The sequence below is a fragment of the Glycine soja genome, chromosome 15 (assembly GCF_004193775.1).
Source record: "Glycine soja cultivar W05 chromosome 15, ASM419377v2, whole genome shotgun sequence".
NCBI classification, from domain to species: domain Eukaryota; kingdom Viridiplantae; phylum Streptophyta; class Magnoliopsida; order Fabales; family Fabaceae; genus Glycine; species Glycine soja.
The window spans coordinates 49,622,127-49,641,047 of record NC_041016.1 but is presented as its reverse complement, the minus strand read 5'-3'; the positions used below and the strand labels follow the sequence as shown (position 1 = coordinate 49,641,047).

At 28.9% G+C, this 18,921-nt stretch overlaps 1 protein-coding gene across 1 annotated transcript; it reads left to right on the top strand.

Annotated features, from left to right (window-relative positions):
* Positions 1-10,851: 10,851 nt before the first annotated feature.
* On the top strand, positions 10,852-18,117 carry LOC114388346 (DCN1-like protein 2). The gene is made up of 11 exons (XM_028348772.1): positions 10,852-11,038; positions 11,391-11,452; positions 12,127-12,263; positions 12,812-12,870; positions 13,906-13,929; positions 14,580-14,662; positions 14,747-14,811; positions 14,947-14,996; positions 16,252-16,353; positions 16,507-16,566; positions 17,532-18,117. The coding sequence occupies exons 1-11, from the start codon at positions 11,036-11,038 to the stop codon at positions 17,664-17,666; spliced, it is 780 nt and encodes a 259-aa protein (XP_028204573.1). The 5' UTR covers positions 10,852-11,035; the 3' UTR covers positions 17,667-18,117.
* Positions 18,118-18,921: the final 804 nt, after the last annotated feature.

The following is an 18,921-nucleotide window of genomic DNA, read 5'->3' as shown; positions in this document are numbered from 1 at the left end:
TTGGATTAATATGAAAATTTACATATGTGATTCATGTGAAATAAACTTTAAATTCATGTGTAATAGTTGTTAAAATTACACATGTGTAATTTGATCCCCCCCCCCCCCTCTCTGTATATCTATTATCTATATAAAATATAAATGAAAATAATCAAATTATATTAGTGTAACTTTAACAACTATTACATCATCTTTATAACTTAATATAAAATGAATTTTTTATTGATTCAACTACTGAATTATATTTATTTCAACAACAACAACAAGGAGGTAATCAAATGTTCCATATTTTAATATATTTTAAAATGTTTATATTACATTGATTTTAATCTATTTCAACGAAGTAACAAATGATTTTGAATTAATATGAAAGTTTGTTGATTTCTATCATAATTATTTTTTAAGTCATATTAACGACAATTGAACAACAATGTAAAAATGTTTTATATTGACAATGTATAACCATTATACTAATTATTTTTCTTATTCGTAAGAATTGAAGTATTTACAATAATTTATACATATTATTCAATCAAGTGAGCTAGATTCCTTAGTTATTGTCATTAGTATTTTAGTAAATTTATTTTGATATAATTAAATTTCATTATAAATAGATTTTTTAGTATATAATATAAATTATATTATAATAAATAAATATATTTAAATAGATAAATTAGAAACCAAACCTAATGAATATTTTTAAGAAGTCTAATTGTTTATCAATTATACAATAATTTATTAATAGAATGTTTCCTCATGTAGGAATTAATGTTGAATTAACATGTCATGCAATTTTGATATTTTATCACTAAAATATAATTAAGTTTGAGGTTTTATTCCTCAATATAAATTCAAGTATTTTTTAACACAAAAATGTTTTTGAAAGTTATTTTCTTTTTAATTTAACAAATGTAATTAAATTTAATTTAAATTTGTTAATGCAGGTTGACACATGTGATTGTGATTAAGGATCCAGAATAAATTTTTACCTTCCCCATAAGTGTGGGTTTAAATACCCTCGATGTCACTTTCCTTGCACTTAGGGACTAGTTGAGTAGTAGCAGTGGAATTGCTTGCGGTTCAAGCCTAGACAATAATCCTTTAGATGGGTTTCTGTTCACAACCTCAACATGTCATGGGGAGTGTCTTTCTATTCTACCATATCTAGTTAGAAAAAAAAATTTAATTGAAATTTGGCCTAAATTGCTAATAAGGTCTAACCCAATTGGTAGATAGACTGAATTCTTTGAACATGATGACAGAGATTCGATTACATAGTCATAGGTGTGGAGAAAATTTTGTTGGAAGAAACAAAATTCACTTTGGTAATCATTATACCTAGAGGGTTAATTCTATGACGTCTGAATTGTGAGGATACCTAACTTCCAGCAAAGAAGAAGTTGGGCCTAAATTTAAATTTTGATCTTAATGTAAAACGAATTATATTTTTTAGCCAAATTAAATTTTAATACAATTATAATCTTAGTTAAATTCAATTTAAGTTTAACTTCTAAATTTTGAATTTGAGTTTTTAAGTTTAAAATTTTATAAGCCATATCATTAAAATAATGTATCATGATTTTATAATTTTCTTAATTTTTAAAGTTTAATCTTTTTAATATATTTTATATAATAAAATAAGATACCTGTTGATAATAATAAAATGCATATACATTACTGATAATGAAAATATATATTATTTTTCATTTAGATTATTTATAAATGTTACTTAAATTTTAAAATTCTCACGCCCCAGTCAATATAAATCTTTAGATTAATTTGAAGTAACTAAAATAAAATGTTTATATTAAAAATATTTATTACTTTAGAATATAATAAATATGTTTTTAAAACAAAAATTTACTATTTTTAACAAAAATGTTTAGTTGCATTGAAAATACACTTAAAATCATTTTCAAAAGCTAATAACACCACCCATTATCTTATTAAAGTTATCAAGATTACTTTATTCAATTAAAAATTGTTGTTGATGGGATAAACTTAATAAGAATCAAGCCTAATGAATTACTTGGTTGAGACAATCTATTAAAGCTAAACTAACGCTTGTTATTTCTTAATTTTAAAATAAGATTTTGATTTCTGGATATACACTATGTCAGAAGAAAATCCAAGGGATACTGGTGGAAACTTTCTACCACCTTACTTGTCGTCTTTCTGAGGGAATAAGTTACTGAAAGGAAACTGCAAATCGTTCCCATCTTTTTCGTTGGATGTCTCTATCTCAAATCTTTGTTTCTTTATGATGTATGTGCCAATTGCACTCCCCTGAAGTGTTACCAATGTAAAGGCTTATATCAAAATCATATATATATATATATATATATATATATATATGAGTCAAGTAATGTAAAAGATATTATACTATTGATTAATATTTGTTTTTTTAATAATTATTATATAAATGAAAAGATTTTAATTACTACATATGTGAAATGATCATATATAACAATATTTTACATTGATTGCTTACTCATGCTATTTTTGTATCATTTTTTCACAATATTTTTTTTTTCTTTTTACTATATTCTTCATTACATCTTTTATTTATTGTTTATTTTTTTATTATTAAATTTTTTGTGAATGAGAGTTAAAAATGCTCTCATTTAAAATAATTATTCTATTTATACAGTATATGAAGAGGAATTAAGCATACGATATGAAATGAAAAATTGATGTAAATATGGAAATCCAATAATTAATTGAACCTAATATTTGTGTGCCAATTACATCCCATATATAATTAACTTTCCGCCAGCTGCAACAGATTTCACCAAATAAAGGAAAGGGTTTATATATGTTAATATCATACGTGAGACGTGTCCCGTAAAAACAGATTCATACGTTAGATGTGACCGGGGCTAGTCATCATAAAAAGAGTTCAATTTTGAATAAGAATAAACAAATAATAAACAGTGTGATTTTTATATTGATTTTGTAGAAACTTGCATTCTTAACTCAATAGTAATTATTGCCGTAAAAAAACTCAATAGTAATTATTTAAGATATGATTTTAAAATAATTGTTATGAAAATTAATAATTTTATTATAATTTTAAGTTTATAACTTATGACATTTAAAAAACATAATTAATATATTTTAATTAAAATTTCATAAAAATAGTAATATTTTAGGACTCCTTTTTTTCTCTCAAAATTTTCTTACTTTTTTATTTTGCTACTCTTTTTTTTTTATTTGTCTCTTTGTTATGAAACATGTAATGGTGAAAATTTAATGTTGAAATGACATCACTCTTATTAATGTTGAAATGACATTACAACTATATAGCTGAAAACAGACTCGATGATATCCCTCAGAATATCCATTTCTAAAAAATAAATAAGTGTCGATGGCTATTTTAAAATCAGTTAAAATATAATTTTTTATCTATATTTTTGTATTTCAATTTAATCCCTTAAGTTTATTTTATTTGAGTCCTTTAAAGAGAAATCAAGTTGATTTTTCAATTAATTTAGTACACTAATTTTGTCAACTTCATAATGACAAATGTGAAAAAATGCAACGTTCAAATGGATGTTTGTTATGCAACCAAAATTAAATATCAATACAAAAAAAAGAAATAACAAAGACCAATTTGATTTAACATAAACATTTTAAAAAACTAAAGTGAAATTTTATTAAACTTAAAGAATCAAATTAGAAAAAAAATAAGAAATCAAAATTCTATTTTTAACCTCTAAGATTCAAATAAAAAACATTGTGCTGGATTGTTTTGAGCTGAGGACGTAACCCACATGGGAGATAGATTAGTACATTAAATTGTTGTTACACGTGATAGTAGTTACATAGGTGCGTGAGGCCCCTAGTGTGTTAGGAAAATGATGTATCTGATCTTTGTTATTGAATAAAAATCAGCTTGTTAAAAAAAACAAAAATAGATTCAATCAAATAAAATATTCAAAGTAGAATTTTGCATCAAAACTTAAAAATTTATGAAGATTAAACTTGTTAAAGTCACTTACTAAATTTAAATTCGAAACAGTGAGATAAATGTATAACTCTTCTATAGTTTAATTAAAGTGAAGATTTGGATAAAAAATTCCACTTTCCATCATGTTTTTAATTTCTTTTGTTTTTTGTTTATTAGTTTTTCATTTCTTTTATTTAACTATTATTTTAACTTGTGCATTGTATAGGATAAATATTTTTATATATAATTAAAATTCATAATAAATATATATTTTTGAATATCCATATATAGAGATAATATTATAACTAAAACTTATAATAAATAAATATTTTTAATATATAAATTTTATTATAAATTTACAATAAATAATTTAAATTATAATATGATAATTTTTAATATTTGACTCTAAATAAACAATTCAAATTTATTTTACAGATAGAGATAAAAGGAGGTTAGTTTGAGATAATTGACAGGGAAAATAATGGTTAACTGCATGTGAGGCTGTTGTACGCTTTTCCAAATGAGAGAATAGAAATAATATTCACAGAAAAAAAAAAAGTGAACTCACCCTTTAAGTTTTGTATTTTAATTTATTAATACTATAGAAGTAGAAATATATTTATATTAAATTAATTTGACTTATATTCCAAAATTATTTCATCAATGTGGACGAGGAATTTGGTCCCCCTCTGTTTTGTTCTATTGGCATGTCTCAGTTTTGTGTGGTTGTGATTTGAGTTTTATATATACCCAGAAAAATCCCAGAAAAACTATAATCTATACTTTTATCTACCCCCCTATGTTTTATATATGGGTGCAGGATGATGTGATTCAAGTGTCAACAAAATCGCGAAAGATTTGGATTAATTTTTTTCATTTTTAAAAATTTAAATCAAAATTCAATTTGATAAAAAAAAATCCACTTTTATGTTTTAAATTTTTATGCTTTCTGTTTATTAGTTTTTTTTATTTATATGTAATATTATTGAGTTAAATTGACTTATGAATATTCCTTAATTATTTCATCAGTGTGGACGAGTAATATGGTCCCCTACTGCTATGTTTTCTTGGTATGTCTACACAGTTTTGTCCGTTTGTGTTTTCAGTTCTTTACATTCTTAGAATAAAATCACAAAAACTATAATCTATATATTGATCTATTCCCACTCATCAGTATATATTTTATATATGGTGGAGAATGATGGTTCAAGACTTCAAGTGTGCCAACAATATGATAATTGCCTGTAAATCAACTACGTACTCTTTATTTTTTATTTATTAATTTATCTTTTTGGTTGAGGTAATGTGCAGAACTTTCTAGTCTTGATTTTTATGTATTTATATTCCTTTTAGCAAAATCAAACTTTTGCCAATTGCATTAAGGCCAATTATGGTTCCGCCATTGATGAGAAAAACAAATATCTCACTGTCTAGCGTTTAGAAATACAACAACATATTAAAATTGTGTTTAACATCTAAAATAAATTAACATTTACTTGATTTGAGTTTGATATATCAAACTGAGTTAATTAAATATATCACGCTCAAGTTTGTCAGTCCACTAGGCCTAAATTCTTGCTTTCAAGGTTCTTAGTCTGGTTTTATTTGAAAACATTTGTTTATTGAGTTTTTTTATTGACCTAGATTGATTATTAAAATCCTCCACAAATCATTGTTGCTAGCCCTAATAGTGCTTGAAGAGTTTACAAGATATATATAGAACACAAATTCATGTTCTTCACTCTTCGACCTTGAACCTTGTCTTTTTAACCTTTTTATTCTATTTTTAGCTTTAACTTGACTTGTGTTGAGAATACTTTAGTTGTTGGTTTTGTCTCATCAAAACTCATCTCATAAGAACTTCTTTAGATAGCTTGTTGAATGCTTGGAAGCTCCACAATTAGTGTTGGAAAAAATAATAGTAGTAAAAGAATGCAGAAACGTGACATTCTTCCATTAATTTAAAATTTTAAAAATGAAACAGTATAATAATACAAATAAAATAATATATTTTTTCATTAATTTTTGTATGGAAAAGAAGATTGTTTTGAGTCTCACTTGGGAGCCAAAAATTAATGAAAAAATACATTATTTTAATATTCATGAAACAATACATTGTTTTCATGTTTATTAAGTGTTACAAATTTTTGTGTCCAATGATCAGTATTGTATTTCTTACCTTAAACACAAAATATGTTTTAATTTAAATGTGTCCAATGTGACAAAGAGGGATTAAGTTCAATATTTTTTCAAGTTAAACTTAGCTTCAACATTCTATAAATGAATTGCATCCAATGTTTTATATGAAAATCCAGAATGTGTTGTGTTTTAATTCGTCCGATAAATAAAGAAAACTTACATTCAATTTCTATTTACACGTAAGTTTTATTTTGTCCAAAAGGTTGTACATGTGAGATGTGCTCTAATGGATGATGGTTCATTCAAAAGTTTCATCTAACTCTATATTCCCTCTACCTTTTTTTAATTTGCCTAACATTTGAATTTCAAGTATTTGATACAAGGCAAGATAAGCATGATCATTGATGAAAATTGTCTTCTACAAGCCATTTTTTTACAAGTAGTGGAGACAAGATGAACGTTGCTAAGAAAGGACTGTATGTTATCATTTTTCTGTCACCCCACTAGAATTGGACACATGAAAAGCAACCACGTGCCATGTTCTTAAACCGAAATGGACTCACATTCTCATAAAGGTTACCTTTCCAGTGAAGCCTATATATTCCAAGATTAAAGCTTTGAAGAAAGAGATGAGTTATGAAGCATTCAATAGAACAATAACATCCTAATACAAAGCTCTCAACTTAATTATCAGATGAAACATTCTGCAACAGAAAGCTCAATCCTTTGCTTAGCAGAGTTACATGTTATTGCGTTGTAATTGCATATCCTTACTTTGTGAGTTGGTTTCTTTGTAAACCATTCAAACATCTCTTGCTTCATAAAGCAAATAATTGATTTGTGACCAAATTAAGAATACTTGGGTTATTAATCTCAAGGGAAAATTAATTTTGTATCAAAAGTAACTTACAAAATATTTGTTGTAAATTAGGAGTGGTAGTCAAGAATATCTGTTTCTAATCATTCATTGATTAGTGGAACCCTTCTTAGGTTGAAGGAGTATTGGACATGACTCAAGTTTAAAAAATCAGTATAAAACAAGTGTTATATTCTAATGTATTTTTCCCTTTCCTCACGTTATTATCTTTGGACGAAACGATTTCAAATTCAGTTTGAAAACTCTTATCATTTACAAAAAAAGATGTCAAAAAGAAAATTTTAAAACATACACATTATTCAAGCATCCCTTTCTAGTGTGTTTTGTTTATTTTAGAGGCGGGGAAAGATGACATGGATGCATTTTCTAATGATTTGGGATTTCTTTTTTCTTAGATAAGATAAGATTCTACATAATCTAATCAGTTGTTCAAATTAGGATAATTTTAAATTTCTTTATGTTTTGATGGGATAAGATTATGCTTAACAAAATCTTTAATTTTGAGATTTAGAATAAGTTTTAGATAAGATCTTATATATTAGGATTCAATTAGGATTTCTTATTGATGTTTGTAGCCTTTGAAAAAGGTAGTTTACTATTGGAATGAAATCATCAAAAACTATTTCTTTAGAAAACTTTTGTTGTTGGTTAAGGAGGAGATCAGTCAAGGACAAGTATGCTTCTTATCTTCAAGATATATATCACAAAGTGTTTACCGTGTCTAGACATGTGACTTGATCCTTCACGAATGGCCCATAACACTATACCACCTTCAACAATGGCTACTAAAAAAATCTAGACCCAATCCTCATGCCATTTATCTTGTTTTACGAATAATTTTTTTTTGCAATGACCTTAAATAACAACCAAATAAGATGGTAACACAAGACAAAATGTATCTAATCCAATATCAACATTCAACACCATACTCACACACCACCAATGAACAAAGTAAGAATCAATTTATATAATCACAATAAGAGAATAAAAAAACCAATTCACTCAAGAACATCATGTTACAACTAAGAAATAAAAATCAAAATAAGGGTTGACATTTGATGTGAATTTTCATCTTAAGAGTTAGCAACCTAGAGAGAAAGAAAATGCCATTTACTATTTACAGTCCTTTTTTTTACTTTGCACACCCCCTTTTTTGAATTACCTCATACACACACTCCCCACATCTCTTTCGCCCTCCTATATACCTCTTCCAAAAAAATCACCCTACTCTTGTTTACCCTATAAAACTCCCTTCCAATAAATCACACATTTTTCCCATATACCCTAGTAACACAATCCCCTTTGAGTTTGACCAAACGATATTAATGTTGATAAGTCCACTCCACTCTCATCATGTCATTAGCCCTTGTTTGAGGAAGAGGGACACCGTGATGACAATGTTGAGGCCAACAAGATTTTTTTTTCACAAATGCTTTGGATTCGTTCTACACACTATAGTGTGAATGGCTAGGGATTGTGAAGGATGCATATTGGCCTATGCTTTAGGTCATTTCATGCATTGTGCCTCTCGCTTAGGGTTTTCAATAAAAAAAAGTGAGGTAGCGAATTGGAGGTCAGGGATGTTAGACTAGAAGGTTATTAGAGTTGAAGATCAATGAAGAAGTAAACCCCAAGTCTATTTAGCAAATCATTAAATATTAAAAGGAGATAACTAAGGTTGGAGATCGCGAATGAGATTGAAGATGAGGTGCTAGTACTCGTATCCAAGTCTTGAGCCCAAATGAAGGTTGGATTAGAGTAAAAAAAAAAAACAAGTATGAATGAGTGTATATGAAAAATTGGGGGAGCTAGAGGAGAGAGGGGGATAAATGAAGGGAGTGTGTTTAAAAGGATAATGAAGGATCTTTTTTATTTTTAACACCACCATAATGAAGGATAATGAAGGGAGTGTGTTTAAAAAAGATTGGAAGTAGCAGTGTACAAATAAAAAGGGGAGTGTGGATAGTAACTGCAAAAAAAAAAAAACAATCCCATCTAGTTTGGACCTATGCGACCTTAGATCTGAAAAAAAATTGTATAACCCAAGTACTAAATCTAACTAATTTTCCGCTAGTGTAATTAATCTAATACTATTCCACTAATTTAATTAATTTTAATCTAACTCTCACCTCCTTCTGAATTAAACTCTCAACTAATTATTTTAAATATGTCATATAATCCCTAAATTTTCATGAGACATCCTTTTTCAAATTCGAGCTTATCAATTTTATCTTAATTCACATACAAATTGTCAACATCTAAATCCTTGATGTTTTACAAAACTAAATAATCACAGGTTCTTTTAATTATTTGAGCTATCTGAAATACTATTTCACAATTAGTTGCAAACACAAATATATATTGAATTAATAATTTAATCCTTAAAAGTAACAATTTATTTAATTTTTGTAACAAGGAAAGCTAAAAAAAGAGATCAAGGATAAAGGAGCACGACTGAAACCCTATTTAATTAAACTAATAATCTACTAACCTAATTAGTTTAATTAGTTACTTCCATAGTCATTTTTAAAACAGGTCATATTAAATTATACTTTTTATAAAATAGCTTTTTAATGTTGATATCTTTACTAAAATTAGTAGAATATTGAGGAAGAGTTCGTTTTAATTCAAATGCTTTTTTATGTGATTGATTGAAAATTAATAATTTGGTGGTTCTAACTTTTCATTTACATGGTGCTTGATTTATTGAATTAAAGTGTGATAAATAAAAAGCAAATGAAAAGGGATGAAAAAAGAGTGAAAAGTGAGATTATTTGATAGTGATGAAAGCAATATGAAAATGAATCAAAGATTTGAATTAAAGTGATTTAATAAAAAGTATTTTTTACATTTTCAATTTTACCCATGTATTTTCATTTTTTTCTAGAACATTTTTTTTTACTTTTACAATTATACGTTAGTCTTCATTTATAGAAAAAAAAGGAAGGTGCATAACCAATTGTGTAAAAATGCGTAATTGAAGAAGATAAATTTGACACAGGTGTTGTGTTAAAAAAAAAAGGTTATTCGATTATGCTTTCAGTACCATATTTGATTATGAAAGAAAGAATATTCAATTATATTTTCAGTACCATATTTTATTATGGAAGGAATGATTGTTGATTTTGCTTTCAATACCATATTCGATTATGAAAGGAAGTATATTCGATTATGTTAAGCATGCAACATAATTGATTTTCGATTTTCTAAGGAACATGGTTAAGTGATTCTCGTTGGCATTAGTTAGGCTACACCAATTCATTTCATGTCACAAGATAAAGGGCAACTTTGGAAACAGATGAAAGTTACAAGATCTATGTACACTTTCAATATATTTCATATTATTTTTGGAGTGAAATTAAAATGCATGGGACCCCATTTTTCAATAAATTTGATCCTTCATTTTACTTTAGTGATAATATAAAACTCTTATTTTTATTTATTTTCTTATATTAGTGATAATATAAAACTCTTATTTGTATTTAACACATAATTTTCATGATTCTTCCTGATTTAGATGTGAAATTATTAAATTTTGTGATTTTTAATAAATTTTAAATCATCATATAGTGATATAGAGAGTGTTAAAAATAGAGTGTCAAATTTAGGTTATTTTTATTTTTTATCCTTCAAATTTAAATTTATATTTTTTAGTCCCCAATTTGAGAATTCTTGTTTTAGTTCCCATAAAAAAATTGTTGCAAATTATGTATAAAAGCTGCCAAAAATCAGTTAAGAGGGAATTTTTTTTTTATATTGAAGGATAAAAAAGTAAATTTAATTTTGGAATCGAAAACAAAAATACCCAAATTTAAGGAAAAAAGGTAAAATCAAAATAAAATATATAAGTTATTTTTCCTAAAAATAAAATAAAATCCAAGCTTTATTATTCTCTCTCTTCTCCATGGCCATGGTAAGTAGTGTCCAATTCTGAGTGAGCCAAAACCAAAACTCACCTTTCGCATCCCTCAGCTCTCCATCCCATTCGGAACCAAATTTCAGTTCCACCCAAAACCCTAATTTTCTTTCTCTCCCGCACCTAGATCTTCAGGTTTTAGGCACCTTCCGCCATGGTAAGTGTTTTGCCTTCGCTTCCGATTTCTTTTTTTTTTTTATTCGTGGCTCAATTTTTTACTACACGGTTCCACAAATTCTCAATCTTTGCTTTATTTATTTTTTAATTTTGTTATTTATTCATGTACAATTAATTTTTTGCTATCGTAACTTTTGAGTCTCCCTTTTAATCGGTTTGATTTTTTTTCTTTTTTATTTTGAATTTAACTACTTTGATGTTGTAATAATTGATGAGATACTCAAACTGAGATGTGTAAAATTAAATGATTTGTTCTTGGTGTATTTATGCTGTTTATTATGATATGGGGCATGATAATATATGCTAATTAATTGTTCTGGTTTGAGCTACAGCACAAATTGGGAAGAGGTCATCGGGACAAACTCCAGCAGTTCATAACAATAACTGGAGCCAGGTGATCTCATAGTTGCCTATGATTTAGTTGCTTCATTTGATTGTTTTAAATTGTGATTGTGCCGTGGTTTCTGAAATAATATATAATTGAGGGCAAATGTGAATGCAGTTGTGGTTATATATGGTTCCAAAACCTCAATATTGCAGCCTCAATTGTGGTTGCAGACCACAAGTAGAAACTATGCTTAATTTGACTTCACACGTCCTTAGGGTGCATGTGACGGTTTGTCATTTGCATTTGAAACTCTGAATTTTACTTTTATTATATTATATATATATGTGTGTGTGTGTGTGTGTGTGTGTTACAAATTATGAAAGATATCCACTTAGTTGTGTTGTGTGTGTGGAATTTGGATGGGGTTGGGGTGGTGGGAGAGAGTTAGGATCTATGTAAGTTTCTGTTTTTGATCTGAAATTTTTTGTAGTTCCTTGGATTGATTACTTTGTCTGATATTCACAGACGAGTATGTGATCTTTCTGGGAAGGATTATATTTTCTACATCAATTATGATTTGCTTCAGATGCCTTGTTGATACTTAATGTATTTTATCTGGTTTATGTGTTGCTTCAGCTGGATATTTTTTTTTTGTGGGTGAAATTTTTCGAATTTATATGATGCATGTCAATTGCATCTTTAACTTCTGACATATTTGAAAACTATTTTTGTATTGTCAGTGAGAAAATAGCACTGCAGGCTCTGAAGGCTAGTGATTGGCATCTTGAAGGAGCATTTGATTTCTTTTACAACCAACCCCAGCTTAAAACATTTACTGATTCTAGGCACTTGGAGGAGCTATACAATAGATATAAAGGTTAGCAATGAAGGTGAAAATAACATCGAGACACTGATAGCTTTTAAAATAGTCTGATAAGCACAAAAACCAACTGGTCCGGAAACATGAAAAACAATTAAAAAAAATTACAGTATTATACGTATGAAATGCTTATCAACTATGGCATAATTTTTCTATCCAGTGAGGTTTCACCCTGGTGAATAACAAGTAAATTTGTCTATGTAATTTATTGTTATTTTGAGAGAGAATGGGTGTTTCATCCCTATTTCCAATATATTACTGCTTGTCAATTAAACTTGGAAGCATTCTAATTCCCCAATGTAGTTGTTCCTTTGTATGAGAATAAGGTATGTTGGATATGAGATCCAATAACTTTTACATGTGAGCCTACATTAAAGAAGATAATCAATGCCATTTTTATTTTGGCTGAGATGCATATATGAACATTACTAGTTGTTTATTTCTAAGTTGTTCGATAATACCTGTTGATAAGTGGCTATCATTTATCAAAACAATGTAACATTATGCCTGTCTGCTAATCCTGTATTGCACTAATTTCTATACAGATGCATATGTTGATATGATTTTGGCAGATGGCATCACTGTCCTTTGCAATGATATCCAGGTTATTGTTTCTGAATGCAAATTAAAGTGTCTTGATTCATTTATCTTTATAGTTTATATTTCTTCACCTGTATGTATTCACGGAGCCTGTTGTGAAGATGTGAACAGTACTTGCAAGTTACAAGCAATAATTCCGGAGATTTTGATTGCAATTTGTGCTGAATTGCTGTAGGACTTTTGGAATTGGATTATTTCAAGGCATCCAATTAGGGGAGAGATTTATTACTGTTCCTCAGAATAAATGAGAGTAGTTGAGAAGATAAAGAGAAAAGAAGAAGAAAACACAGAGTTCATACCTTGGGTTCTTAGGCATAACACCTAAGAGATGCATGATGTATCTTGACATCACAGGTTTTTGTCTTAGAAATGAACTTTATTTATTCTTGGAGTATAGCTTTGACTGGGATTAATTGAGACATTGGGACGTGTAGTTCAAAACTTAAGACACAAGTTTAATGTTAAAAAGATGGAAGGAATACAATAGGAATATATTAATATGTGATTAAGGGGGATTGGAAATGTAAATTACTAAAGGGGTTTGCGAATGCCTAGGATAGGAGTGTCATTTTGGGCGGTGATTAGGAAGAAGTAAAAGAGAAGTTTGATTCTTTTGAATGGAATGGAATCAAATGTATTTCAAGATGTTTCATTTTGTTTCATCTTATTTTAAATAATTCAAATAATGAAACTTAGTATTATTCCCTTTAGTTCCACTTTATTTCATCTCTTTTCATCAATTTAAACATAATTACTGAATTCTTCCAAGAAGAATAAGAGTCAAATCTTAATACAAGAAAAATAAAGGTTGGTTATCTCCACATGAAAATGAATGTGTGATATGTGGTACTCGTTTCCTGTATCAGGTTTATGTTGGTTAGATCATCTCAGTTTCGTAGGTCTTGATACACATATGGAATTCTGATGTTTAAGTATCTTATCTATCTATCATGTGTTCTTGAGTTTTAATTCATTCATAAGGTTAAGATCATTTTTGTTCGAAGTGTAATTGTTGCTTGATGCTTCTTTTCCTTTGCAGGTGGATCCTCAAGATATAGTAATGGTATGAATATGTTTTAAACAATATTTCCTTTCTAAATCATGCATAAGTGCTGGGGCTATTTATTCTTTCCTTTATTAATATGATCCTATGTGTCAGGTTATACTTTAGAAAACTGCTATTTAAACAGCGATTACCCAAGTTACAAACACCTATTAAATGAGAATGATTTATCTTGAAAACTAAAGATACAGGGGCTGCTAACCTTAGTTGGAAGTAATTATGGTTAGTCAAGGGTTCTTTTCTTTTCATCAGAGTTAGATATACATGGATAGTAAGTTATAATAGATGGCATACGGAGATGTCTACATTGGTTTCACCATCAGTCAGTCATTTCCTTAGTGTAGAAGCTCTAAATTTATATGAGCTCTGACAAATATTAACCATAGCAAGATAAGATTCTCTTTAATGAAAGAAATAATGAACAATAATGCTCTGACTTATCTGTGTAAGTGGGTGATGATTTGTCCCTATATGACGACATATGCAATATTTGTAAATGATGACTTTGCAATTTAAATGAATAGTCATTGAACATAAAAATTTACATCTGTTTACACTTCCTACTGTTACTGTGAACTTGGCTGCACAATGAGAGTGTTTAGATGACAAGGGAATGCTTTAGGTAACTGGGAATGTTGAAATTTTTGCAGTTAGTTCTTTCATGGCACATGAAGGCTGGAACCATGTGTGAATTTTCCAAGAAGGAGTTTATTGAAGGTTTACAGTCTTTGGGGTGGGTATTTTTTTGTGATTTTGAAATGAATTTTCTTTCTATAATGATTAAGTCTCAGTTGAAGACCTTATAAAATTGTTGCAGGATTGATTCTCTGGATAAGTTCCGTGAAAAGATACCATATATGCGCTCTGAGCTGAAAGATGAACGTATGGGCAACAGTATTCAGACTACAGCTCAAAACTAGTTTTAGTCATACAATTTATAATTCACTTCACTAGAAATTATCTCCAGCAATTTTTGATAAGCTCCCTGAAATATATTCACTGTTTTTGATTGTCCAGAGAAATTCCGCGAGATATATAACTTTGCTTTTGGCTGGGCAAAAGAGAAGGTTTGCATTCATGTCTACTTGTTGGTTCCTCTGCTCCTCTGTAATGTAGCTCAAGTGCTTAACTAATATGCATGGTTGTACGTGATAAACTAAGGCTATGACCTAATTTAAATGATGCATTTAGACGTAATACAATATCTACTAGTTCATACGTAAGAGATACACACTGTGATGGAACAGGGAAGATCTGGGAAACTGAGTCAAATTATAACAAATTTGATTAATTGATTACTGAATTTGAGTTATTCTTAAAAATTGTTTTTTTGTGTTCCTTTAGTTTGGAATTTTTGGTAGTATGTTGAATGAAATTGAAAGTTTGAAACAGGGCTTGAGATCTTTCTTATGTAGTCAATCACACTCATTAAGTGTTTCAATTTCTTTTTTCTTGCTTCTGAGGTTCAAGATGCTGTGTAGTATTTGATTGCTAGTCTACTCGTGTTCTGCTTCTGGTATATGTTTTTATTTGGTTAATTAAAAAATTTGGTCCCTGCACCTATATATTTTTATTTTAATCCTACATAAAAACCCAGTTACAAATCGACCTTGCTGTTATAATTTTGGCAAAGTAGGGACTGATTTGTAAACATTTTTTTTTATGTGGAGAACCAAATTGTAGAGGTTTTTTTTTTATTAATGTTGGGACCAAAACAATTTTTTTTATCATCAAATATAAGGATTAGTTTAGTTTAATTTTTTATCATTGTTCATTTTCAATGTCTGGTGATGGTAATTGGTTATATTCATTCTAGTTATATGCAGAACATTCATTACTAGTGATGATCTATCCAATTCTTGTGGATATGCTAGAGTTGCTTCATGTTCTTCATCAGTTTTCAAAAATTAAAATACCATATTGAAGAGTCTATCTTATGTTGACAATACTGTATTAATGACTTTAAAGTCTGTCTTAGGATCATGGGGTTTGTATTTCATTGACTACTAATAGTATGCATTATGTTAAAGTTGTCTGCATAATGGTGCAAAATATTGGAAATATGGGGTGCTAAAGGGGTTAGTGTTCTGACTCTTGAAAGGAAGGAACATCAAAGTAGGATGCAAATGATTTATTTGTCTCCAATAAATGATTTGATGCTTGTGTGTTTTGGTATACATTGGTAATTGTGAGATCTATGACTATGACTTGAGCATCTAGGGTTGAGTGTAAATTTACTGTTGATTTTAGTACTGTTTTGATTCTTTCTTTTTGAATGCATAATTACCATGCAACAGTAATTTTGCAAGTTAATTTTTGCAGGGTCAAAAATCTCTTGCATTGGATACAGCTATTGGTATGTGGCAATTATTATTTGCTGAGAAGCAGTGGCCACTTGTTGATCATTGGTGCCAGTTCTTGCAGGTAATTTACTTGATTGTTTTTCATATACACCTTTTTAACTTTCTCGATTATGTTTGAAGCTTTCTTATTAGGATGGCTTTCAGTGGGAGATCAGATATCTGCTAATACTCAATCATTTTACTTAAATTGATAATTTTGATACTACATACTCAGGCTCGGCATAACAAAGCAATATCTAGGGACACATGGTCTCAGCTTTTGGAGTTTGCAAAGGTAAAATAATAAACAATTAATGGTGTCCTCATAATGTGGATTTACACTTCCTGTCTTGATAGGGATTTATTGTTGCATGACTACATCTATATTTATGCTTGGTCTATCTTGTGTACTCCTATATATGCCTGCCTAGAATGATAACAAAGAAAAGTAAATCTGGCTATCTGTCTTTTATTCTGTTTTTCGCATTTTGTCTGTGTATGATCATCTTGAACATGGTGGCTAGTTATAGTATCCAAGCTACTTCATTTTAAATCATTAAAAGGTGTTCTTTCTATTGTGACTGCTGGGATTTATTGTAGGGTTATCGCCCTTTCTATTTGTTTTGGGTATGAAGTGGTTGAGCCAAACAGGAAATAAACTGGAATATGAATATTTCCACGCGAATATTATAAAGGTTAAAACTCTTGAAATGACAATAAAAAATTCTCTAGACCCCTAACTTTTCAATAGAAACCTTGATCAACATGATCACATTTTACATCGATGGTTGCTGTTGTAATATCCATGCTTAAAAGTTTGTGATGTAAAAAATTTATTTTTCTTTCATTCTTCCTTGGTTTTACTGTAATTCTTGGAAAAATAAAAAGATATTGAATGCTAAATGTTAGTGTTTTTAGTACCTGATCAGCTGGATATGGGGAAAGATGTTTTCAATAGTACTGCAAGTGCTTTTTCCTTCTACCCCCAACCCTAAAAAAATAGCCAAAATATAAATAGCATCTATTGAGTTTGGCTTTTAGTGTTTAGTGTATTGAGATTATTTTAAGCCATGTCAGATGTAAAACGTCAACTTCATTTTCTGGTCACCCACATATAGATTGAGAACAACTCCTGTTTGCTTGTACTGTTTTATCAAATGGCAATGTTGGTGGATGTTTTCATGGTATTTTCATGATAGTATGCTGTTTGGCTTTATGAAGTAACACAAAAACCACTAATATTTTTCATACTCTTTGCAGACTGTTGGCTCAAATTTATCTGATTATGATGCCGAAGGTGCTTGGCCATATCTTATTGATGAATTTGTGGAATATCTGAACGAGAATGGCATCATCCAAAATGGCCTGATCAATGATTCTAGTCTAAAATGGTGATGCATTCAGATCTCAATAAATTGCTCTTTAAGAGAATTTGATAAGCCTCTTGTGATGAGTTGTGCTATTCTGTGATTGAACTCCTCTTTGTTATTAAGTGGGATTCAGTCTAAATTAGATTCTAGAGCAAACTCATTCTTGTTGACAAGTAGTTGCATCATTTGTGAGATTGTTGATATGGCATATGAATTTCCTTGGGTATTGTGGAATTAGTAATGGGAGCCTACTAATTCCACGGTGTTATAGTTTCTGGTCTCTTTTAATTTAATAATTAATTCTTGAACGATGATGTCTTGTTAGAAGATAAGAGACTTATGTAATTGTTGTTAGCTGTCCTTGTTTCTGGTCTACTTTCATCTTGTAAAATATGTGGCACCAAGTTATTAAAACATTCATGAAATAGAGAAGGGGAAAAAATAACTATTATGTGGGTCTGTTTTCCTTTGAACTATTTAGAAGCAATACCTTGCATATCGGTTCTATATGCTCCTACAATATGATATGTTGTTTATTTGAATATTTAAAAATTTCTGTCATCTTAAAATTTGGAGAATTCTGAAAATATTAGTACAAGTCATCATGGGACAGTGTGGGAGGATATATTTTTTTCCCATTTATTATTATGGTAGTTCGGAATAGGATGGTTTATATTTTCAGAATTTTGATGAATTTTACTTAGTTGGGAGTTGCATGCTTGTTCAAGTGTTTTTTTTTTCTTCCGGGAATTTGATCTTAGATGGGATTTTTGCATGTATAATTATGGCCGTGTATAATTTTGAGAAAGGCTTAATTATGTTTAGTTTCTCAAATTGGAAGTCTGTCTTTTTTAGTTCAAATTATAATTTTTTTCCCTTGAATTTGCGGAATGATTTTTTAGTCTCTTCTAATGATTTTTTTGTGGTTTTGATGCACAATTGGTGATAGTTTTTTTTACTGCAAGGACTAGAACCTTTTTTGAATTTGAGAGGGAGTTAAAAAGTGCAAATTTTAATTTTGGGGACCAATAAAGACATATCTCCAAATTTGATGAACTAAACACACATTTAAGCCTCTGAGAAATTGTAAATATAGTGGTTTAATTAGTTCTAGTTAAAGAGGCTGCCACATAGGTCAATTTAGGTAACGTAATTCCATGGGTGAATTTAGGGATTAAGGGCGATTTTAAGTCTTTGGGTTACTAAAACATAAGTAATATCATGTATTGTTTATTTTTTATTTTTGCGTTGTGTCTAGGTGGTAGGAAAAGTTGCTCAAA